The sequence below is a fragment of the Lissotriton vulgaris genome, chromosome 2_2 (assembly GCF_964263255.1).
Source record: "Lissotriton vulgaris chromosome 2_2, aLisVul1.2, whole genome shotgun sequence".
Classification (NCBI taxonomy): domain Eukaryota; kingdom Metazoa; phylum Chordata; class Amphibia; order Caudata; family Salamandridae; genus Lissotriton; species Lissotriton vulgaris.
Window position 1 is genome coordinate 323,486,221 of NC_141688.1, and position 25,867 is coordinate 323,512,087.

Consider the following 25,867-nt stretch of genomic DNA (forward strand, 5'->3'; position numbering starts at 1 on the left):
AGAAAGATGGTCACCCAGGCCCTCGTCACCAGCCGATTGGACTGCGGGAACGCCCTATATGCAGGAAACTTCAAACTTCAGAAAAGACTCCAGCGCATACAGAACGCTTCTGCACGACTCATCCTCAACATCCCTCGCCACAGCCACATAAAACATAGACATAGACACCAGAGATCTGTTGAACCTCCTTACAGATAAAACATATTCAGAAGAGACAATGTTATTAGTAGGGCTCGACGTAGAGACCCTCTACACTAGTCTTCCCCCAAGAAAAGACCCTGGACACTCTGGAAAGAGTACTCTTCAACAGGCAGTGGGACCACAAAACATCCAGACACTTCATCTTAGAGTTCAGCAGATTAGCACTCACAGAAAATTATTTTGAGTACAATAACACCTTGTACCAACAGTGCCACAGAACTTCAATGGGCAGCACATTTGCCCCCAGTGTGGAAGGGTTATACGTTAGCGACTTTGAAGAGAAACATACAGAATGCTAACAACCCCTACCTGCACCAGATCCTCTTTTGGAAGCGTTATATAGACATCATCATCGTAATTTGGAAAGGCAACAAGAAGAGTCTGGATGAATTTCACTGCTGGTTGAGCTCAAAAGACGAATGGCTCAAGTTCACCTACACAGCAGACAAAAAGAGCCTTGATTTCTTAGATCTAACAATACACACCCAAAACAGCATCTTACAGACAAGGACTTACTTTAAAACGACAGCAAAGAACAGCTTGCTGTCTTACAAGAGCTTCAACCCTCGTCCTCTGAGGGAAAACCTGCCCTATAGCCAGTTTTTATTATTATTATTATTGGGACATTTGTAGAGCGCTGCGTTACGCACACCGGCGTGTCCACGCGCTGAAAGTGGGAGAGGCAGCAAGCAGGGGACACAAAAACTGAGCGGACACTTATTTAGTGTAGAGGAATGTTTTAAGTTTCGCTCGGAACCTAGCCTCCTCCGGTTCCAGGCGCAAGTCCGCTGGCAGTTTATTCCAATTAGTTGCCGCAAGGCATCTAAAGGACCTACCTCCCATGCGGGCTTTCTTGATTCTCGGGATCCTCAATAGGCCGCCCCCTGTGGATCTAAGCGCACGTGTTGGTTGGTACACTTCGATCAATTTAGTCAGAGGGTCGGGTGCCCTGCCATTCAAGATGCGATGACAGGTGCAGAGGGCTTTGTATTCCACTCTTCTCCTCACAGGGAGCCAATGTAACTGCTGGAGGGCCGCCTTAGAAGGCGCCCTTTTAGGCAGTCTGAGAATCAAACGCGCTGCCGCATTCTGTAGCACTTGCAGGCGTACCATGCTTTTTTCTGGAGCCCCCAGGTACAGCAGGTTCCCATAGTCCGACCTAGCTGTCACCAGAGCATGAACAAGGGTTTGACGGGCATCAATCGGGAGTAAGTCAAGGACCTTTCTCAATTTCTTCAGAATCCCGAAACAGACTCCCACCACCCGATTTATCTGGGGGCCAAAAGTAAGACCCGCATCAAACCACACCCCCAGATTGCGTGCCTCTTGGCAGGGGGTAGGGGTTGGTCCAAGGCAGGATGGCCACCATGCCGACGACCAGGCAGACTGGGCTCTCCCCACCACCAGCACCTCTGTCTTGCTGCCATTAAGCTTCAAACAATTGATGGCCATCCATTCGGCAAGATCTTTCATGCACGAACGGAAGCATCGGCAGCAAGACAGGGCGCGTGCGATAGGGAGATCACCAGCTGCGTATCGTCGGCATATGAGACCAGTTGGAGGCCATGGCTCTCCACAATCGAGGCAACAGGCGCGACATACATATTAAAGAGGGTTGGGCTCAATGACGAGCCCTGCGGCACGCCTTGGCCCAGAGGCACCCCCTTTGAATAGCAGTCTCCTTGCCTGACTCGAAAGCTTCTCCCCTTGAGGAAATCTTGGATCCATCTCAGCGCGGTGCCAGAGATGCCACCTCTGTTCAGACACTGTAGCAAGATGTTATGCGCTACAGTGTCGAACGCCGCGCTGAGGTCCAACAGGATCAAAGCCATAGTTTGGCCTGCATCCACACCCTCTCTCAGATGTTCCATAGCCATAAGAAGGGCGGACTCGGTAGAATGTCGTGGCCTAAAGCCAAACTGCGTCGCATGGAGCAGTCCCCTCTCTTCCACGTGCTTCATAATTTGGGTATTGACCACCTTTTCCGCCACTTTGGACAGAAAAGGCAGGAGGGAGATGGGCCTCAGATTCTGTAGTACCTCGAAGCCTAAGTGGGGTTTCTTCCGGAGCGGGAGCACCACCGCCTGTTTCCACCCCTCAGGCAGCTTTCCCGATCCGAAAGAGATGTCGAGGACGTGCCTTATATAAGGCTCCAGTACTTCCAGATTATCTGCCAAGCGTTTAGGTGACACCGGGTCCCACGGGGACCCTGATTTGACAGAGCGGCACACCACTACTAATTCCTCGAGAGGAGGGGTGCGGAAGTATGTAATATGCCCTGCCGTCTCCGTGTCCCCCAATGCTACCTCAAGGTCAGACCCTGTCGGCGGATTAGGGAAAGTCGAGTAGATCTTCTCTACTTTAGCGGAGAAATATTCGGCAATCCGGTCACATGACTTCGTTGAGCAACTCTCCGGCTCTGTAGGTGCATTTACCGAGGTCAAAGATTTATAGATGCCGAAGAGTTCTTTGGCCGAATTTTCCGCCCCCTGGATTTGTCCTGCATAGTAGGCTGCCTTAGACTTTTTTATCAGCCTATGGTGAAGGCGCCTTTTTTCCAGAAACAATTCCCTGGCCTGATTATCATAAGACACCCTCCAGACTTTTTCTGCCCGCCTACAGTCCGCCTTTGTTAGCCTCAGCTCAGCACTGAACCATGGGGCTGAACGTTCTTTCCGAGCACAGGTGGATGTGCGGCAGAGTGGGGCTGTCTGGTCAAGCGCTTCAGTGATGCGCTGATTCAGGTTAGAGACCGCTGTTTCTATGTCTTCGCCCCCAGGCTGACCATCCCTACTTAAAGCTTGATTAAAATCCTCCACCGAGAATTTAGCCCACTTCCTCCTAAGATAATTAGGGGGTGCCTGGCTAGCTTTTTTGGTTTTTAAGCTCTGTATGGAGAATGCCACCAGAAAGTGGTCGGTCCAGGGGATGGGCTCTATACCTGACACCTCCACACCTCCCCAATTAGCATAGACCGGGTCCAAGAGGTGTCCCTGTCGATGCGTGGGGTCCGATAGCTTCAGATCCAGTTGAAGAGCAAACATGTCCCGACAGAAGTCCTTGACCCCTGTGTCCTCTGGGCAATTTAGGTGCAAGTTCAGGTCTCCTAATAGGAGAAATTTGTCCCTGCGCAGGGTCGCCTCCATGAGGCTTTCTAGCAGGCTCTCCCTGAACTTTGTGCAAGCCCCTGGCGGACGATATACCAAACAGCCATTGATCGTCGTGCCCCCGTTAATTTGAATCGTGAAAAGGCCCGCCTCACTCTCCACGATCAGCGTGCGCTTTAAGCAACATCCCAAAGTTTTCCTAAAAATAATAGCAATCCCCCCTCCCACCCCCTCTGGCCTATCCTGCCGGACCCAGGAATAATTCTCCGGCGTGGCCTCGATAATGTCAGAGTCAGAAAACTATTCTAACCACGTTTCCGTTAGAAACAGTAGGTCGAACTTTTTATCAGTAATCAGCTCGAACACGTCTAGTCTGTGTTTACGTAATGACCTCACATTAAGGAGACCACAAGACAGTGCCTGCTCCGTGCGACTAAGACGCAATTGCAGCAACACACAAGAAGACCCAAGCGGATGACTTATGCGTGAAACTGAGAGCTAGGGAATACCCGGAGAGAGTAATCAAAAAGTGCAAGAAAAGAGCTATGAACCAACCAAGAGAATGTTTCCTTGACACCACCCCAAGAACCAAGGAGGGTGATGTAGTAACTAGTGTCACTACTTACAACTCGGCATCTAAAAGAATAAAGAAAATCATAAACAAAAATTGGAAGATAACCACATCAGGGACCATAAACTGGCCTAAACCAAGGTTTGCAAACAGGAGAACGCGCAACCTGAAAGACATCCTGGTACATACGAGACCGGCTCCAATGAAGAGAAACAAGTTTACCCAACAACTATGGAATAACCCACCTGTGACCGGCCACTACCCGTGAGGCTCATGTTCTGTATATGACCTAACAACAGAAACAAAGTCAGTACAGCTTCTCCCGAATCTCAAGTGGACCATCAGGTGTCATACTAACTGTAATACCACCCACGCCATTTACATGATCACCTGCCCCTGTGAATTGCGCTATATTGGGATGACCTGCCGCAAGGTCAAACAAAGAATGGTAGAACACAGGAGCAATGTCAAATGTCAAGCAAAACACAAACAAAATGAGCAACCATTATATTGCAAATAAACATACAGTGAAAGACTTGAGATGGATAATTCTGGAAACCCTACCCACCAAGAACCACAATGCTGAAAAAACCTTGTTCGAAAAGGAGCAAAGATGGGTACACTACCTTCAAACGAACATCAATGGACTTGATGATAATATTCCTTGGCTCAGCATGAGCAGCTGAATCTCCAACACTCATGTTCTTGCGAAATCTATGTTAGATGAACGGGCCCACAACATTATTGAGTTACTGAGCTAACAATAATATTTCTCACCTAGAAAATACCCCGAAAATACCAACCTACAGACTCGTTCCATACCTCCTCACTATGGATGCTGAGCAAATTATTAAGCAAACACTGGCTGGCCCTTTATTTCCAAACACAAATTTGATGCCGCTCTTTACAACGTAAATTCACAGGGCTATGAATGTAACTCATTAACTAGAACACCATTTACGTTTGTTAAACGTGGCCAGTTACGTACGTGAGTGAGCTTTTAATTGACAACACACATTTAACGGCAATACACACCACGGACACCACGCTGTTTTTAGTGAAGCGGGTGAAAGAGTCCTCATTTCTTCACCACATTAGCCAGTCCTTACACAGCGAGGGGTCACAGGCCAGCGAGACCGTACCTTGAGTTGATCCATATCAGATTAATAACTAGGCTTTATTGCAATGTAGCGCGTATTAGCAACGGTACGCGCACTGACCAGAGGCCACTAAAGCCCATATTTATATGTACTATAGAATACCCATTAAACACACACAATGGTAACGAAAAACAAGTCCGTTTGCAGCCAATGGACCGGCACACACGAGATAAGGAAGAAGAGCAGAGTTCTGAGCGGCCATTAAAACCAACAGCCGCCACCCAACATATTCCCTGAAAACACCAGAGATAATGAACAACCCATTGACCACAGATTTTGAAGATGCCCAATATGATCAATGAGAGAGAGTTTGCCGAAAGTGGGAACGAGAGAATTTTGCCTATTGTGATAAGAAAATAATTGCCATTTTTAAGTTTCTTAAGATTTCTTCTTGCACAGCAGCATGACAGCATTTATGATACAGCACACTGACGCTCTTTATGTTTGTATTGTCTGTCTTACCACCCCCTCACCCCCATTCTCTTATTTTTTCAGGTACTATGAAGTCTTTTCTATTCTAGAAGAATATATTCTATGAATATAACCCAAGGTTCCCCCCCACACACCGTTTATTAGGTCCAGAAGAAAGCCAACTTGACCCCTTGAGAGCAATTTCTGGCTGAAACATGTCGACCTTTTTATGACACAACACAGTGCGGAAGCCTCCTAATACACCTTTCTAAGCGAGCCCAATCTTTTTAACAAATGCAAAAACCACAGTTGATGGACAGAATGCAGAACAATGTCATACATTCACCCCAGTACAGAGATCTGGGCCTAAATCCATCGTTTTTTGCACTCCACACCACCCCAGTTCAGATATGGCCTTATGCAAATCAGCCTTGACCCTGTGCCTCATGGGAACAGTCCAGCCCGAACTGCCAAGCCATGTCTTCCCTGGACCGGAATCAAGCATCCTAGGACCGGTTTCTGACTATCAGCCGTCTTCAGCCAGGATAGCTTGACTCCAGTGGTGTGGAGAGCATGGGACTCACGTCTGAGCATACCCATCCCACTCGGGGTGACAAATGCAAAAACAACTGTTGTTTTTGCTTTTTAACAAAGCATTTTTTCCAGCACCTATTAAAATTGATCACTGCTTGGCACCGTAACTGAATAACAGAATAGAACCCTGGTTACTCAGGACAAGTGATTCCTTTCCACATTGATTTTTTGAGATTGCAACTAAGGAAGCTGAAAGGATCACATACCTTTCCTTCGCCCCCCCTCTTGATAGTAAATAGCTCTTGATTCTAGACATCCCTCATGCTGGGACCACCAGTGAATGCACAAGCTTAGGGACAAATGAGAGTTCTTTACTCGGGGACACAGCTTTAGTGTGGCCTCCGAGTCTAACACTACTCACACAAATGGGGTTTTCTCTGGTGGCCGGTGAAAGATTACCCGATAGTCAGGCCACAAACCTTGTCCCACTGAGCTCTACCACTGCCCAGCAATCTCAAATTCAAAATTGGGCAGAGGAGACCCTCCTTTCAGGATCAGAAAATATCTTAGGATCTAACTTTATCTTACCTTAGAATATCCCCAGGCGTTAGACTGGATCTGGAAAGTTTTTCGTCAACAGTACCCCTGCCCGTCTGTATGTGGCGTCGTGCAGCTCAGCGTCCGTTGCTGGCTTCGTAAGTGATGAGAAGATGTCACGGAGACTAGTTAGGCACCACCCATGCGCACGGATGCCAGTTCTGTACACGACTTTCCGCGCCAGGAACGAAGAACCATGCAAGAAACTGACCACTGGTGCCATGAAACTAGGGCCCTGAAAGGGATGATCTTAGCCCTAGTATCAGTTCGCAGAACGGGGAGGATAGGTGGGGCGGTAAGGAATATATCACTAACTAATGTCTCTGACAGATATATCATTACACGAGTAGTAACTTGTGCATCTGAAAGAGACACGTCAGTGATAAATTCCTTACCTTAGAATAGATACCCCAACAATACCAACCCTGGTGGTGGGTCTGCGAATAAGATTACACCAGAAAGTCACGGAGAACAGAACGGCCAAAGAAGCCGTCTCTTCGGACTTGACTGTCAAGGCAGTAATGCTTGGTAAATGTGTGCAGCGAGGCCCACGTAGCTGCCTGACAAATATCCTGCAAGGAACGCCGCATCCCAAGGCAGTAGTGGCTGCCGTCGCCCTGGTGGAATGGGCACACAGCCCCACAGGAGGCTCCTTCTTAACCAACGAGTAACACGCTTTGATGCACAGAACGACCCACCAAGAGATGGTTTGTTTGTGCACGGCCGGCCTTTTTTGCCACCCATGTAGTCAACAAAGAGCTGGTCATCCACCCGGAACTGTTGTGTGCGCTTCAGATAGAACGAGAGCGTACGTTTTGGGTCCAGAAGGTGGAGCCTCTCTTCCTCTTTTGAAGGAGGCAGAAAGAAAATGAGCAAAGTGATGGTCTGCCTGATGTGGAAGGGCGTGACAACTTTGGCAAGAAAGAAGGACGGGTCCTTAAAACCACCATGTCTCGATGAACAGAAAGGAAAGGAGGTTTAGAAGAAAGAGCCTGGAGCTCACTCACTGTTCGGGCAGAGGTGATAGCTACCAGGAAAGCAGTCTTTAGAGTCAGAAGACGTAAAGGACAGTTATGAGGGGGCTCAAAAGGAGCGCACATCAGATAGGTCAAGACCAGATTTAAGTCCCATTGAGGCATTATGAAAGGCACTGGAGGAAACGTGCGTGTAATGTCTTTCAGGAAACGGTTAACAACTGAGAACTTAAAGAGAGAAGGCTGATCTGGAAGCCTTAGAAAGGCAGAGTTGGCCAAAAGATAACCTTTGATAGTGCCCAGAGCGGAGTCTTGCAGGGCCAAGGATAGCAGGAACAGAAGGACCTAAGAAAGAGGGGAAGAAAGGGGACCCACAGACTTTGCTGTGCACCACGCCACAAACTTGTTCCACCTGCAGGCGTATACCATCTTAGTGGAGGGACGTTTAGCTGCCAGAATGACATCACAGACTTCAGGAGGAAAATCGAAAGCTGTCAACTGTCGCCGCTCAATCTCCATGCATGGAGGTGAAGGCTGGAAAGGTTCGGGTGGAGTACGTCCCCTGCTGCTGCGACAGAAGATCCTCCCGAAGAGGCAGTCTGATCGGGGGATCGATCGCCATGTTGAGTAGCTCAGGATACCAGTTTCATCGTGCCCAATCCAGAGCCACAAGGATGACTTGGACCCGGTCGCGCCAAATCTTCTTCAGCACTCTGGGCAGAAGTAGTATAGACAGAAAGGCGTACAACAGACCGCAGCTCTACTCGCGATGAAAAGCGTTGCCAAGCGAGTGCCGCCTGGGAAATTCCAACGCACAAAATTGATGGCATTGTGCATTCTCTTCGGTGGCGAATAGATCTAAACAAGGCTCTCCCCACTGCAGAAAGAGGCCTTGTGCCACGTCTGACTTCAGACGCCATTCGTGATCCATCAAGCACCAGCGGCTGAGTTTGTCCGCCCTAGCGTTCAGAGAACCTGCCAGGTGTTGAACCACCAAGGTAATGCCTTGTTGTTCCAGCCATGTCCAGAGGTGCAGAGCCTCCTGACATAGGGTCCACGACCACACCCCGCCCTGATTGCTGCAATACTACATGGCGGTGTTGTCCGTGAACACTTGCATTACACTTTCCTGGACAGAGGGAAGGAATGCCTTCAGTGCAAGTCGGATCGCCTGAAGCTCCAAAAGATTGATATGGAGCTGGGACTCTGCCGGAGGACAGAGGCCTCTGATCTCCGCCTCTCCCAAGTGGCCGCCCCAACCCAGGAGGGACGCATCCGTCACCACTGTGTGCTCCAGTTGGGGAAGGGAGAGGGATCTGCCATTGACCCAATCGCGATTCGTGAGCCACCTCTGCAAGTCAAAGTCATTGGTAAAGAGTGCCTGGTTATCGAGTGCACCGGAGGAGGAGTGAGGCTCAGACACGCTGAGCGTGTCGAGATGCGGCCATAGGCGTTGGGGAAGAGTGCCTGGATATCGGGGCACCGGAGTTGGAGTAAGTCTCAGTGAAGCAGCGTGTGTGCTTTGGTGCAACCTGGGACTGTGGAGGTGATCGGCTGATCATTGTGTGCACCGGAAGAAAGTGAGTCTCGGCAGCGCAGTGAGTGTGTCTTGGTGCCAACTGAGACCGCAAGGAGGAGTGCCTGGTGACCGTGCACTCAGAGTCAACGTAAAGTCGCATCAGCATTGTGTGTGTGGCTTCGTGCCAGAGAAGACCCGGAGGATGCGGTGGGGAACGTGCACCCAGAGTAAAAGTAATCTCAGGGGCGTAGGGTACGTGTGCCCTGTGGCCACCTGAGACATTACTAACCCACACCGGCAGCCCCGGAAGAGCTGAGCTGCCAGGCGAGCCGCTGATTCCCGTTGAGAGTTCTGCGCGGCAGGCCTAGTTCAAGGAAGGAGGAGAGTAGAGTTGGTTCCCGTCCCTAGGTAACGTGGATTACTACCTGGGTGGGGTGCTGGCTCGCAGGGACACTCTCTCGGCCTCTCCGTTCTTCTGACGATGTGAGCCTTTTGCTTCGGCTCAGAGTGAGGCCTGTACTGACGAAAGGAGTGGCAGTAGAGGGGCTAGAGTAACAAGCTGTACTCTGTGTCATTGTTGAACCGTGTGGGGGCAACTGTTATCGAAGAGGCGGATTGTCGCAAAACACATTGCCAATATTGCTGCTAAAGAACTATGGTTGTAGCGGCCCGCATTGCATTGTTTCTTCATTGCAACGTAAGTGATTGGTGTGTGACGCATTGCATTATTCCTTCATTGCTCAGTACATAAAGATAGCGGTACGCACTGCATTATTTCTCCCATTGTAGGTACCGGGGTGTATCGTTACACATTGTATTATATCTCCTTTGACCAGCACAGGATTGCACTATAGTTTGGCTATTGCAACGTGTGTGATTCTAGCACTGCGACCAGCATAAGTTCAAGTTCAAGTTCAATGATTTGTATAGCGCACTACTCACCCAGAGGGTCTCAAGGCGCTTGAGGGAGGTTGGGTGCATTACTTATCGAAAAGCCAGGTTTTGAGCTGCTTTCTGAAGGAGAGGTGGTTCTGCGTAAGAAAGAAGGTGAGTGGGGAGAGAATTCGAAGTCTTGGTCGCTAAGTAGGAGAAGGATCTTCCTCCCAAGGTGGATCTATGGATGCGCGGAATTGCAGCGAGGGCTTAATTGGATGAACGTAGTTGGCGGGTGGGTGTGTAGAAGGATAGTCGTGTGTTGAGGCATTCAGGTCCTAGGTCGTAGAGAGCCTTGTGTGCGTGGGTGAGGAGACGGAATGTGATTCTCTTGTGTACTGGGAGCCAGTGGAGGTCTTTCACGTGGCAGGAAATGTGAGCATGACGGGGGATGTCCAGTATGAGTCTGGCTGAGGCGTTTTGGATGCGTTGGAGTTTTTCTGTAGTTTGGCTGTGGTTCCGGCGTAAAGGGTATTTCCATAATCCAGTCGACTAGTGACCAGTGCGTGGGTGACTGTCTTTCTTGTTTCGGTGGGGATCCAACGGAATATTTTTTTGAGCATGCGTAGGATGTTGAAGCATGAAGATGAGACGGCGTTGACTTGTCTGGTCATCGAGAGGGAGGAGTCTAGGATGAAGCCCAGGTTACGTGCGTGATCTGTAGGTATGGGTGCTGTACCCAGGGCCGGTGGCCACCATGAGTCGTCCCAGGCACAGGGGGGTGATCCTAAGATGAGGACTTCCGTTTTGTCCGAGTTTAGTTTTAAACGGCTGTTCTTCATCCAATCGGCTACTTCTTTCATTCCTTCGTGTAGATTGGTTTTGGCGGTGTTTGGGTCTTTGGTGAGGGAGAGGATCAGCTGGGTGTCGTCTGCGTAGGAGATGATGTTGAGGTTGTGTTGTTGCGCGATGGATGCGAGGGGGCTCATGTAAACGTTGAAGAGGGTGGGACTGAGCGATGATCCTTGTGGTACGCCGCAGATGACTTCGGTGGCCTCTGATTTGAATGGGGGGAGGCGTGTTGAAATCGGTGGTTGAGATTTGAACCTACCAATCAGGCGGAACAAATATTACCCTTTATTCTATGTTGGCTGATGTATTGTGTGGTTTGATCGTATATCTTTATTTATAAAGTTTATACTCGTTTTTATCAAACTCGTGTGGAGACCATTTGTAGTGCCACTCGGGGGTTGCACATACTGAACACTTGTGCCTTAGAGATAGGCCTGGATGCTCGTGCCAAGCTGCTAAAGGGGTGAGCAGGGCTATCTAAAACAGTGTCCTTACTCGGCCTAACGTGGAGTGGGGAGCCCCGGGTCGCGCACTTGGTGACAGTAGAGCAGGACTGGGACTCCGGCTTCCAACAGTTTGCTAACTGGCTGCACAGTAAGATATAAGAAACTATCTAAGTGGAGATAAATTGTTTCGTGGTGGCTAACAATATTCAAACATGTTACAAATACACTTACTGGTCTAACATGTTTTAGTTAAACAGAATTTTAATACTTTCTTCCTAATAGGACTGTGGATAGTGCTTCACGCTGAAGATTACAGATTTTGAAAGAAAGTTGGAAAATAATTGGTCTCATTAACCTGGAAATCTGAAACTACCTTAGGTAGGACACCCAGATAAGTTCTTACGACTGCTGTGTTTGTTTGGGACATGGTTTAGGGCAGGAGTTCTTAATCTGGGGTCCGCTGAACTCTTTAGGGCCATGTTATTTACTCTTTTGGAAACTACATAATATTTGCAGATTAATCAGATATATAGGCATCAAAATGCAAAATTAAAAACTGAAAATGTTAAAACACTATGTACACGTGAAGGACTTTGGAACTGGGGGCTAAAAATTAAGTTGGTATCCTTCACTTGACTCATGTCCAGCAAACAATCTCGTATGGAATGTGCAGTTAGAAAAACAAGTTATTCTTTCGAGTGGGTACCCTATCTAACCAGAAGCTCCTTACTTGCTAAATGCCACATTGGTTTGGGTCTGTTAGAGGTCACACATTGGTTACTGCAGGGCCATCCACCTCAGAACTCTTTTTTTTTTTTTTTTTTTTTATTCCTCATATACCAGAAGTGGGTATTCTAGAAAGGGTATCTCCTCCTCTCCTCAATGCGATGTTCCGACCAACTGGACCAAAGCTACCGTCTTGGCTCCAAATTGGGAGAGAAGGTCGGATACCCCTCCAGTCTCCACTGTGAGCTAGGTCCACTCCATACCCTATAGTCGATACGGCCCTCAGTTGGGTAGGATACCAAGCGTCCACAGGACCCAGGTGAAATCATTGGAATATATATCATCGGTTCCGCCAAGCCACCAGGGCCGCCCAGGTTTTGTCAAGGCAAGAATTATCACATGCAAGATCAGCTTCACTAATATATACAATATAGCTTAAAAAATCTGCAAAGGTAGGAATGATCTCTGACTTCCAAAGCTTACAGATTTCTCGTCTAGCTATAATCATTGCATAAAATATAAATTTAGTCCTCATCTCGTTAAGCGGAGAACCAAGCTCTAACCCAAAAAAAATGGTCATCGGAGTAATTTTAAACCGTATATTACACACTTCTATTATAAATTCCTCTATTTTGGACCAAAAGAGAGATAATTTAGGGCACTCAGCGAACATATGTATGTCATCTGCCTTGGAAAGTTTACAACGCAAACAAGAGTAATCCATATTTGTAAACTTAGACAGCTTCTTGGGTGAAAAATACGCTCTATATAATGTAAACAGATGGTTTCGCTTTAAGGGGGCGGATTTAACAACCGTATGCAACAGTTTAAAAGAATCTCCCCAAAGACCTTGTAGTTCGCCATGTTGTAGAGTTATTTCTTCTCCCCATAATTTGTTAAGTTCAGGTTCCGTGACTTGATCTTTTTCATTTAGTGCGTCGTACCAAAAGGCAACTTCTTTTTTCCAGCTCCCTTTTCTCTTTACTAGATCAAATTTAGGATTAGATGCGAGATTCCAAGTTATAGTACTACACCAGTTGGATAATTGATAAAATTTGAATCTAGTAAGGGTTCTACTTGTTAATCTGGATAATGAATCCCACTCCATTAGTCTAGAGTCTACGATGAGGTCTTGCCAATGTCCAATGCCCGCTGTTCTGAGAGGAATTGATAATTGATCTCTGAGGCATTCCGGTGTTCCAGGGGAATCCCATATGGGGGCAAGGGGAGTGTAGTAAGAAATATCCAGTTTTTTCCTGAAAAATACCCAATTTCGCAAAGCTGTTCCCAAGATTTTTAATCTGACCTTCTTGTAGAACTTCGGGTCTCCGAACTTAAATAAAAAAAATTCTTTACCTTGAGGAATATTGTGTAACAAAGCTTGGAATAATTGACCCAAACAGGATGAGTCGGCTTTATCGGCCATTGACCTAAAGTTTTTAAAGTGAAAAGCTTGACAGTAGTGGAGAATGTCTGGCATAGCTAACCCACCTGTTTTAATCTTTCTTCTAAGTTTTTTCATAGAGATTCTGGGCGCTTTGGAATTCCAAATAAAGGACCCTATCCGTCCCTGTATTTTGGCAATATCTTTGGGGCTAAATGATAGAGAACTCTAAATAAACTGGAAAGGCTGCAAAGTCAAGCAAGTCGGATCTTCTGTGGCCTCAGATCCTCAGACCATGTGTTAAGAGGGTACACAACAACGCCATTAGCTTCCTGCCAAAAACATTGTCAATTCAAGTCTTCATACTTGGTACACATTACCTATCACCGTACTGGTCCATTTTCCATTCCAATTTGGTGACCTTTTACGTCCAGAGGACTCTGACCTCACACCCAGCACCTTTTGGTGATACAGAAAATTAAATGCACTAGAAGCGGCGGCCTCTTCTATTGAGTTTTGCGTCCTCAGATGTGGAACAATTTTTCAGTGGACCTCGGGTTTAATTTTCTGGAGAAAACAGAATACTTTACACTTTTGCTAAAAGGTGCTCTCTTCTTTGCGTTGCTTTCTCTATCCTAACCCCATGCAACCCTAGCATAAACACTGCACTTTAGACTGCAGTAATCCAATTATAAATAAACTGACAAATGGTCAAGGGCAGAAAAGGGCAGTGTCACACCTGTAAAAAACTACAAAGTACAAATGGAAGTCCATCTCCTAACATGGTGCTTATTGAGTAAGCACAGAGTCAAACAAAGGTGCCCTGAGAGAAGCATGCAGCATATCACAGAGCATGGCAAACCTGCATACATGTAAACACAGACATACAGTACTCAGATGCGTCACATGGGGAAGGTCGGCTCGATACTCACCATTGGGGTCTTGTACTTGTGGCTTACCACTTCTTTAGTTTCAGGAACTGGAAACAAAGTGAGAGAAATAATGATAAATTAACAACACGAGAAATGTTCAACGTGCAGTTGTAGAAATGCAGAGAGTGAGAGGCTCAGGCACCACCCTTGGATTATAGAAATGCACAATGAGATACAATCATCTGGGAGTGACTCATTCAAGCACCTTTAGACAAGATTTGACTGCACCAGCCAAGCAAGAGGAGATGGTACACCACCAGCACATACAATGAGAGTAGACACCAGCACACAGGCAGCGGGGATTAGACACCACCAGCACAGTACAATGAGAGACACCGGCACACAGGCAGCGGCGATTAGACACCTCCAGCTTTGTGCATTTTCAGACAGCAGGAAGCCAATATAAGACCGAGCCGCCCATTTTAGGTCCATAGGCTTAGATACCACCTGGAATGACATCCTCGGCACAATACAGTAAAGAGATGAGGCGCGATGGGCTGATGCCCGTGGACCAGTAACATTCAACAACATCAAGCCACACAACGGAGAAACCGGTCTGCCCCTAGCAGGCAGCCAAGAGAGCAATGGCATCTTGAGGACTGATGCATGAGAACACAACGACTACAGGCACTGTCAGCCAAACGGGATCCCAGACACAGCTGCCCACCACTGTGCAAGATGACAGCCCGACAGATGTGCCAACCCTCAAGCTCAGACACCGCCCGGCACTTTGGAACATACTTTCACCAACAAGGTTTTATCTCACTGAACGGATTTACAGCCTTTCCATTCAGGGTTTGCTAATTGGGTTTTACTAAATAGTGACCCTGCCCCTATAGTTACATCTACTTTTTAAATAAGGCTGATATCAATTACGCTTAGGTTATTTTGCAAAATGTCCCAGTGTATGAGAAGGGCTTATACCCAGCAGACGCAGAGTACTACAAAGGATAAAGTGTCATATACTAGTGTATGATCAGCAGTGACAGGGCTTCAAGCATAGAGGGGCTGGTTAATATAATGCAGTCAAAGCAACGGTGAGAGGATTATAGACAGAGCTGACAGAGTGCAGGGGAGCGGGTGAGAGATTAGCTGATACAACATGTTCATACACAAAAACATGAGCAGCAGTGACATACTAACAGACACTACTGCGCAACTCAAGCTTTGAAGGTACCTACCAAAGAAGAGGGCACAGTCCTTTCAGAGACCCAAAGGCTTAGACCAGGACTAACAGGCAGAAGAAAGGACAAATATCCCAAGGGTCTAAAGCGATTAACCCAACTCTTACTCTTACTCTTGAGTTTACGCAGAATAAGTATCTCAAAGTCCCACATGTTTCCATCCATTCAAACCTCTGATCTCAAAATACAGGACACTTGGAGAGCGAGAATCACCCATTTGAATTGAGATTCATCCCATATGATTATCCCATGTTAAAATAATTAACTGACCTAATACTTGAAATCTATCAGCTAGTGGCAACCGCTTGATCAACTTTAAATACACGTTATGTTATTGTCATTTAGTGTAGTACGGAACAAATCTCCCCCGAAGGGATGTCTCGGCTCTTGAAAGCATGAGAAGGAAAAAAAGGTTTCAGAAAAACCATGTCTTGAGTAGTGTTTTTTAAAAACAGCCCAAATCAGAGCAGGACCGAATATGAAAGGGCAGTCCGTTCCAATGGTGGAGAGCAAAATAAGAGAAGCCTCGGCCATCATATTTGTCCAAATGTATACATCCAGGGCAAACCAAAAGCTGGCCTTTGGAGCCGAGATTCCAAGCGGGAAGATATGGGCGGAGTTTCTCTTGAAGATAGAGGGAGAGAGCCCTTACCAAACAAAGATTTATGAAGTTTAACTGGACCCGAAGCCTAGTCTTGCCAAGCCACAAACTCGTCCCAACAGCAGGCATATAGGTCTTAGTCGAGGAATGTCTGGCTGCCAGAATGACTTTGCAGGCTTCAGGTGGGTGGTCAAAACTGTCAGCGACTGTCACTCCATCTCCATGCACGACGGCGGAGGGTGCATAGGTTCGGGTGCAGAACTCTGCCCTGCGGCTGAAACAGGAGATTCTTTCAGAAGCTGATCAGAGGACCGATGCTCATGCTCAGGAGTGTGAGGTACTATACTCTCTAGGCCCAAACCGGAGCCACCTGAATGACTTGGGCACGGTTGTTACTGTTCTTCTTGAGAACTCTGGGAAGGAGGGGTATCAGCGGGAAGACGTCCAGGAGGACTGAATTTTACTCGAGATGAAAAGCGCCTCAGAGCAAGAGCTTCCTTGGAAACTCCAGCGTGTAGAAGTGCTGACGTTACCCGTTCGAGACTATGGAGAATAGATTTAACCAAGGCTCTCCTCAGTCCCAGAAGAGACCTTGCACCACCTCTGGATGGAGACGCCATTCATGATCCACGAGGCAACGACAGCTGCGTTCATCTAATTTGGCCTTTCAGAGAGCCAGCCAGGAGTTGTACAACCAGAAAAATGAACGGACGCTGCAGCCATGTCCAGAGTCCTCCTAGAACGACCTGAACCTGCCCTGTTTGCTGCAGTGACACATGCTGGTATTGTCGTCTGTGTACACCTGACCTAGCCTTTCTTTCATGGAAGGGAGGAAGACTTTTAATGCCAAGCAAAAAGCTCTCAACACTTAACAAGTTGATGTGGCGCTGAGATGCCTCTGTTTACCATAGTCCTCTGATCTCCACCGCTCCCAGATGGCTGCCCCGACACAGGAGTGACACATCCAACACCACTGTGAGCTCTGGGTGGGGAAGGGAGAGGGGTCTGCCGCTAACTCAATGCCGCTATGTCAGCCCCAACTGCAGATCTTTTGCAGTTCCCTCCAATATCTTAAGCAGTTTAGAAAGATTTCCCTGATGCTCTGCTCATTGGCAGAGCCCACACATGCCAGAGAGCACGTGCCACCAGCAGGACGCAGGAGGCCATGAGGTCCAGCAGCTTCTGAGTTAGGATAGAGGCTGGCGTAGGAATCGGCCCGGAGGGACTAGAGAAGGCCTGCTTTGCAGGGGAGGTTTCAAGGCCACTATCCTCCTGCAGCTCATCATCTGTATCAATCATTGCCTGAGTCCATGCCAAATAGGGAGTGTAGGGTGTGTTTATATCTCTTGTGGAAGCTGCAGATCAAGTGGAAGAAGAGGCGCTACGACATTCGTCGAGTACAGCTTCGGTCGAGGTCGGACTGGTGCCGACTTGGAGTGTACTCTGGATATCTCCTCATGCGAGGTCGATGAATTCAGTACCAGCGTTATAGACATAGCGAACAGCATTTTCTGTGGGGCCAGAGGTGGGGTCTGGGCCAGAGCCGGAGGGGTCGTGACGGGCTCAGAGGGTCCAATTGGCACAGAGGGCAAACCACTTTGGGGTACTCCAGAGTGACGCCTCTCTGATCCTAGGAGCCGAAAGGCAAGCGGTAGGAACTCAGCAAGAACTCATTACGCCCTAAGTTGGCATGGTATGCCCAGACGTGGGTCCCTTGCTCACTGTGCCACTGGATTCAAGCCTGGCTGATGAAGGGTGTTACCCAGAAACCGTTCCCAGGATGCTTGTTTCCAGTTCAGGGAGGACCTGGCTTGGCAGTTCGGGCTGCACTGTTCCCATGAGGCACAGGGTCAGACTGATTTGCATATCGCCATGTTTGAACTGGGGTGGCGAAGTGAGCTAAAGAACGTTGATGGATTCAACCCAGATCTGTGACTGGGGGTGAGTGTCTGAAAAGTTTCAGCGCTCTGTCCTTTATCTGCTTGTGTTTGCTTTGTAAAGGGTACTGGCAGAAAGAAATGCTGCAAACCTTACTGAAAACCGATCACAACTGGGGATTTGAACAAGGACGACTGGTTCAGAAAACATACAAAGGCAGAAAGAGCAGACAAGTACCCTTTAACTATACCCAGAGCAGGCCCTTAGTGGCCCAAAAACAAAACAAACAACAGCACATTGGACAATTTTGCCTACAATACATCTAACTGCGGAGTACCAGACTGTGCCTCCCTTTGATGTTTGGTAAGAAGCCTTTAAAGACCATGCGAATAGACCGCAACTCAAACAGGCTGATGTGGGGCCATTTGCTGGAGACAAGAGTGATCTTGTCTGCACCTCTCCCAGATGGCCTCCCCAATCCAGTAGCGATGCACTCGTCACCGTTGTCAGCTCTGGCTGGAGTAGGGATAGGGCCACTGGTCCAATTACAGCATAGCAGCCCCAATGTAGATCTTTTGCAGCCCCCTGCAACACCCGGATGAAATCCAATAGCTTTCCGTAGTGTGGGCCCACTCAGATGTCAGGTCCCACTGCAGTGCTCGCATGTGCCATCTGTTGGATTGGTGAGCAGGATGCAGGGAGCTAGTAGGCCCAATGGCCTCAGGGCCATCGTCACTGTGACCCAGTACATAGGATGAAACATCAGGATCATAGCCCGAATGTCCTGGACTCACTGTTCTGAAGACAACATTTATAGGTGCACCTCTGCCTCAGATAAAGGGTACGGTTGGGAAATTTGTGAAAATCGCTCTCTTATTAGCAAAAAGGCGGATAGCGCACATGTGGGAGAGTACTTTGGCGCCTCGCACCAACAAATGGATCACAGACAGGGTGCATTGCAGAGAAAACTTTGAACTTTATGCGGAAGAGCTGCCCTCCTCTTCGAAGCCCAAAGACATCTGGGAGCCGTCGCAGCAATACGTATTGTCGCAGGCCTCTGACGCCATGCAGGATTGTTGAGAGACATTCAGACAAGGACCATTCTCTCCACAGCGTAAAAGGTGATGCATAATGTCAGGATAGATGTGATACGAACGGGTCAATCACACTTGTGTTTTGTTACTTCTGGATTATAAATTATTTATTGTATTGCTTTGCAGGACAGTAATGATGATTGTTCATTCCTCTTTAAACAACATTTGGTGCTTGCTGGTTATCTCAGCACTTGGCAGCTCTTCATGCGCATAGCGTGACAGCTCTGGAAGCGAGCGCTTCGTTTTTTAAATATTCCTGTTTGTTCTCTCATTATTTTACAGCCTCATTTCTTAGCCCCTGCTTTTAATCATTTGCGCTTACCTGCACTGTAATTATACTTACACCGCCGTTTGAGCGGGTCCTGCATACCGCAGATTCCACAGCCATCTTGGGGGAGGCTGGGACACGCCATTTTGGTCAGCGCTTCAGTGTCCCAGGCAGACTCACGAACCGCTATATAAACCTGTAATGAAACGCGCAGCAGCAGCGCCGGAATGGCGCCGGAGTCGCGCCAGAGGCCAGCCCGTCTGTGCCCGTCCGGGCCCAGACGGGCCTAGGGCCAGGATCTTTGTTAAAATCGCCAGGGCCCTTATTACCTACACCCGCGATGATCTTTTAGCACTACGCCCCCCTAAAAAGACGACTTGCAACTATATTTATAGAGGAGCAAAACCTTTCTCCTATTGTGAGGTATGCTGCTCGCCCCAGCCATCTATAGGAAAGAGCTCCCTGCAAATGGCCTTGCTGAACTGCAGATCCCTCCCGAGGCACTCTTTAGAGATTCATTTTCTTATACAGGATCATAATTTAGATAGCCTGTTTTTAACGGAAACGTGGCTCACTCCGAGCTCAGGGGTAGACATTGTACGAGCCCTCCCTCCAGGCTTTTTAATATACTCTCAGAACCGGCCAGTGGGTCGAGGAGGTGGTATCGCCATACTATATAGGGATTCATTTGTATGTAGGGCACAGAATAGTGGAGTGTTGGACTGCGAGAGTTGTCAGTTCTCTTTGCAGATTTCACCCACGGTCTCTGTGTCAGGTCTACTGGTGTATCGTCCACCAGGGTACATTGGAAATTTTGTCAGCTCCCTTATGGAAACCGTTACGGTTTTGGCATCTACTACTACCAACTTTATGATGCTGGGAGATTTTAATCTCCACTTCAACGACCCGGCGGACCTCTTGGCGACAGACCTACAATGTGACCTTAAGGCCTACGAGGTAGGCCTGATCAACTCTGGAGCAACACATAACAAGGGCCATTTGCTTGACCCGATTTTCTCTAATGTATCCCTTTGTAGGGCCATGCCTCCCTATCCTCTCCCGTGGTCAGACCATTTTTTGGTACCTTTTACTTGGCAAATGGAGGCCATGATTACATCTCCTCCTAGGGTCCGTATCCTGGAAAGAGCTTGGTCCAGGCTGTCGGTCGAGAATTGGGTCCTTAAACTCGAATGTTCGCGCCCCCTCTAGTTCTTGACCCTGTACTAGCAGATGCGAACTTCGGCAACTGGTTGACAAGCTCACTCGATTCTATCCTCCCTAAAAGAACAGTCCCAAAAAGGGAGAAGAGAATAGGCTCTGCCACTTGGTATACGCCCGAGTTGAGAACTCTTAGGAAGGGATGCAAGAAGCTGGAGCGTACATGGAGGAAGGAGTGGGGCGAATCTAATAGAATTGAATATCGCTCTGCGATAATGAATGAGGGGTTTCTTGTAACGCGCACACTTAGCCCAGTGGGCGTCAAGGCGCCTAGATCAAATACAGAAGCTTACATCCTACCTGGTCCTATTTTATCATAAGTAGGCCGTCTTAAAGAAATAGGTTTTTAGAGCCTTTTTGAAAGACTCGATGGAGGGGAGAGTTTTTATTTCCGTGGGGATGGAGTTCCACAGCTGCGGAACGACGACGGAAAAGGCTCTGGCTCCCCATCTGACAAGTTTAACACGGGGGACAACTAGTTGACAAAGTCCCGCAGAGCGAAGGCTTCTTGTGGGGACGTAACGCAAAAGAAGGGAACCAATGGCACTAGCAGGACCATCCATCAATGCTCTGTGGGTAAGACAGAGAATTTTGAAGGCGATTCTGTGCTGTACCGGAAGCCAATGAAGCTAGATAAGGGCATATAAATGTGCTCTTCGTCGTACTAAAGCACAATTCTTTGAGCAAAGAATCAAAAACTCCTCGAATTCCTCTAGAGAAACTTTCCTAGTGGTTAAGGAACTATTGAGAGTTCCCGAGCCCTCCTCAGCCCATGATAACCCAGGAGAGAAATGTAAGGATCTGGCGAACTATTTTTATACCAAAATAGAGAACATTTTAAGTGCTCTGCCCCAGATTGACCAGATAGCAGAGGCTAGCAGGGAGTCAGTTGGAGCCCCCGTACACCTGGAAGCCTTTGGACCAACATCAGTGGAGGAGGTCCTTAAAGTGCTGGTCACTATTAAGAGCGGCTCCCCCAGTGATCCGGTCCCTATGAGAATCCTGAAACAGGTAGGAACTACTATTGCCAACCCTGTTACCGACTTAATCAACGCATCCTTTGCTTGTGGTCTGGTGCCACCGAGCTGGAAGGGAGCAGTTGTGAAAGCCTTCTTGAAAAAGCCTCACCTAGATCCATTGGATCTAGCGAATTACAGGCCTATTTCTCTGCTTCCTGGACTCAGTAAAATCGCGGAAAGGTTGGTGAATCTACATCTATCACACTTTCTTGAGTCCAATGGCCTGCTGACAAATTCGCAAACAGGCTTTCGGCCGGGTCAGGGCACTGACACTGCTCTTTTGGCAGTCGTTGAGGAAGCCAGAAGCATTTTGGATTCGGGAGGATCAGTGGCAGTGATCCTCCTGGATCTCAGTGCGGCTTTCGACACTGTTAACCATCAAGTGCTAATTCAACGGCTGTCAGATGTAGGGGTAACAGGAATGGCTTTGACATGGCTTAAATCATTTCTTAGTGACCGGACTTACCAAGTATGGGAAGGCAACGCACGATCAGCGTCAATCCCCCTCCACTGTGGTGTGCCACAAGGCTCATCCCTAAGCCCTACATTGTTCAATGTGTATATGGCCCCCTTGGAGGATGTGGTTGCACCATTTGATATCAAAATCGTGAGCTACGCTGATGATACTCAGCTGGTGGTCGCCTTATCCCAGCTTGATAAAAGTCCGGACACGCTGCACTCCTGCATGTCCAAAGTCTACACTTGGATGTGTAAATCAGCTCTGAAGCTAAATGGCTCAAAGACCGAAATAATGCTTTTAGGGCATAAAGGACCCTCACTTCCTCCGACTAGCTGGCCCAGTTGTTTGGGTGAGCTCCCGAGTATAAAAGAGGAGATTAAGAGTTTCGGGGTCTGGCTGGAACAAGATCTCTCTTTCAGGACCCAGGCGAAAAAAATGGCGGGAGTCTGTTTCGGTCTTCTCCGCGCAGCTCGGAAAGTTCTGCCCCTCCTTCCACCGCAATCTAGAAAGCTGCTTATCCAGGGGTTGATCGTATCAAGACTAGACTATAGCAATGCTATCTTTCTTGGTGCACCTGAAGCAACGTTTAATAAACTTCAACAGATTCAAAACGCTGCTGCACGGCTTCTCAAGAGTACCCTAATGAGAGGGTCAGCTAAACCCGCATTGAAGGCGCTGCATTGGCTCCCAGTGCGCGAAAGGGTTAAATTTAAGTCCCTCTGCATTGCGCATAAAATTCTTCAGGATAAGGGACCTCCCATCCTGAAGAACTTAGTTGTACCCTACAAGGCTAACAGAGTCTTGCGCTCAGATCAGAAACACCTGCTCAGAACTCCTAAAGTTAAAAGAGCACGTACGGGGAGGGGGGGGAGAAGATTCTCAGTGAATACAGCGATTCTTTGGAATTCACTCCCCCTGAGTCTACGTTCGGAAACTTGTCTTCTCCGGTTTCGTAAACTCCTGAAAACGCACCTCTTCCCTAACTAATGCCTTTGATGACGTCTGACTTCCACCTTCATGATGCTCTGGAATAAGCGCTGGGATGCTCTAGGGTAACTACGCGCTATACAAAACTCGAAATAAATAAATAAATAAAATAAATAAATTTCGAAAACCCAATAAAATAAAAAATAAAAAAAAAAGTGCAACTTTCCAGGATGATTCAGATGAAAGGAAGCCTCTGCGAAGGAGTCCGATGTGACTTCGGCAGGTTGAACGAGAACCCCAATGATGTCAATAAGTTCACCATTGTCAAGAAGTGGTCTACTAGTGACTGTGATGAGTCTGCCTTCAACAGTCAGTCATTTAGGTATGGAAAACCTCGTACCCCTGACCTTCTCAAACTATCACAGACCTCCATCATCAGCTTTGTAGACACAAAAGGGGCGCTGGTGGGGTCAAAAGGGAGCAAGGCAATCTGAAAATTATTTTGACCCACCTTGAACTGCAGGTAGCATCTGTGGGCCTGCAGGAGAGAGATGTGAAAATAAGCATCCTCGCTAGGCAGAGCGGTTTCTTCGTTGAAGGCTTTACGTGCCATGCCTTACTAAGCACACCTGGCTCTTCAAAGGATGTCCAAGCTTTGCTTATGGACATGCCCTTTGATGGCGTTCATCTCTTCGGAGACAAGGTGTACTTGGTGCTGGAGGGTTTTAAAGACAGCAGAGTTACGACAACATTCTAGGGCCTTTCTGTGTCCCTCCCTCCCAGTCAGCCACAGGTAGCTTTCGTGGCCACGAAAAGGGCTTCCAGCTACATCTCTACCTGCCCAGCCGCCAAGCCCGCAAGCTTCCCAAACCCTGCATGGCCGAGGGCACAGACCCCATGAGAGGTCGCCCCAGTCCAGTAACCCACCACCCTCCGGCAGCTGCAACCTCCAAGCTTCTTTAGTTTGCCCATTATCCTGTGCAACCATTGGGCGGCAGGATGCGCCATCACCTACACTGGAGGTCAATAACATAAGACCACTGGGTTTTCCAGATTGTCTGAGGAGGCTACTTCCTCCCCTTTGTGACTTCCCTCCACCCACGCCATCCACTTACGACTGGCTGATGGCTGATGGAGGACTATCTAACTGTGCTCTGACAGGCGGTAGCAGCTCCCTTGGCCAAGGGAGCCATAGAGATGGTGCCAACTTCAGAGGTAGGTTGTGTTTGCTATTCCCGCTACTTTCTGGTACCCATGAAAGATGGAGGCCTTTGTCGTATCCCAAACTGGTGCCCTCTCAATTTCTTCTCGAAAAAGGAGAAATCAATATGCACACGCTCACACAGGTCCTGTCTACCTGAGACCCAGGAGAATGGATGGTAGGATTGGACTTGCAGGACGCTTATTATTACATCCCCCAACTGCCTGCCCACAGACGTTAACTACGGTTCACTGTAGGCCACTAGTACTTCCGGTTTGCAGTGCCACCCCTTGTCCTTACCAGTGCCCCTGGGGTTTCACCAGGGTGACGGCGGTGGGTGCAGCTCATCTGCAAGGATCAGGGGTGCCAGTCTTCTCCTATCTTAAAGACTGGCTGCTGAAAATGGGCTCATCTCAGGCAGTCGTCTCCCACTTTCAGACTACAGCGGACCGCCTGCACTTGCTGGGCTTCACTATCAACATGCCGAAGTCATCAGATGCTCCCTTTCATCGGAGCAGTTCTGTACAAAGTGCCGTTTCTGGCTTATCCAAGATATTCTGGCTAAGATACCAATGTTTCAAACTCTATCCAGGATTTTGGTGAGACTTACTGAGGCTGCTGGGCCTCCTGGCCTCCTGCGTCCTGCTTGTGACACATGCCCATTTGCATATGTTGGCTCTGCAGTGGAACATAAAGGCCCAGTGGACACAGCATCAGCGGAATCTCTCTGCATGGTCCAGATCTTGGAGGGCAATGGAAAAGAACTGCAGTGGTGGTTAACGAACCACAAGTGGGTCTGCGGCAGACCTCTCTCTCTCTTCCCAAACCAGATCTGACAGTAGTGATAGATGTGTCACTCCTGGGATAGGGTGAAGATCACTGGTGAAACCTGGACTCCACATCAAGCTATTGGAGCTCCGAGTGATCCAGTTGGCATTGAAAGCCTTTACACCCTGCATCAAGGGAAGGCTAATACAGGTGTTCACAGACAAGACCACTGCCATATGGTACTGCATACGGGGGGACGGGGTTGTGTCATATGGATACTTCGTTACATATATTGCGTTAAGTTAGCATGAGTGCATTACATGTTTAAACAGCCTTTTTTCCTTCGGCTTCAGTTTTGCACACGACACATACTTGTTGTTGTCGCCTTCACCCTAGAAGCGGTGAGGTGGTTTATTTGAGAATAATATGTTATTTCTATGCTATCAGCTTTGCCTGGTACACTTGGTACAACTGTCTGCACACTGAGAGCTGCACACTCTACAATTAACCTAACACAAGGTTGCTGGGAGGCTTGATCCTCGCACCACATTAGACATAACACAAATAATGTTGATGCCAACATTTTGGGCTCTACGCGGGTTTAAGATAGAGTTACACGGAATGAAAGCAGACACTTGGTGCTGCGCATGAAGAGAGCTGGTAGCGGTTGATGTGAACTGCTCCTACTGACATTGAGAGGTATGGGGCCGCCCTGCTAATACCCGAATGAGACCTTCTTAGATATAATATAATATGCTAGATAGGGTGCGCGAAATATAGGTGATACAGATTTCTATAGAAATTGCATTATAACATGCTAGCACCTTTTGCTTACTATGGATTAGTGACTATGCTGCTGACTCTGATTTTTATAATCTGCATTTTGGTATTATACAAGATACTGCGTTTGAGAACTTTGCATTGAATAATAAATATTTCAAACTTGCACTTGTGTTCTTTGA

The 25,867-nt window shown here is 48.0% G+C and overlaps 1 protein-coding gene across 1 annotated transcript in view; it reads right to left on the reverse strand.

Annotated features, from left to right (window-relative positions):
- The window catches only part of MADD (MAP kinase activating death domain), a 956,601-nt gene that overhangs the window by 21,977 nt on the left and 908,757 nt on the right, over window positions 1-25,867 (reverse strand). The window contains exon 36 of the mRNA XM_086959712.1: window positions 14,288-14,334. Coding sequence (XP_086815838.1) covers window positions 14,288-14,334 — 47 coding nt within the window. The remainder of the gene's footprint in view (window positions 1-14,287; window positions 14,335-25,867) is intronic.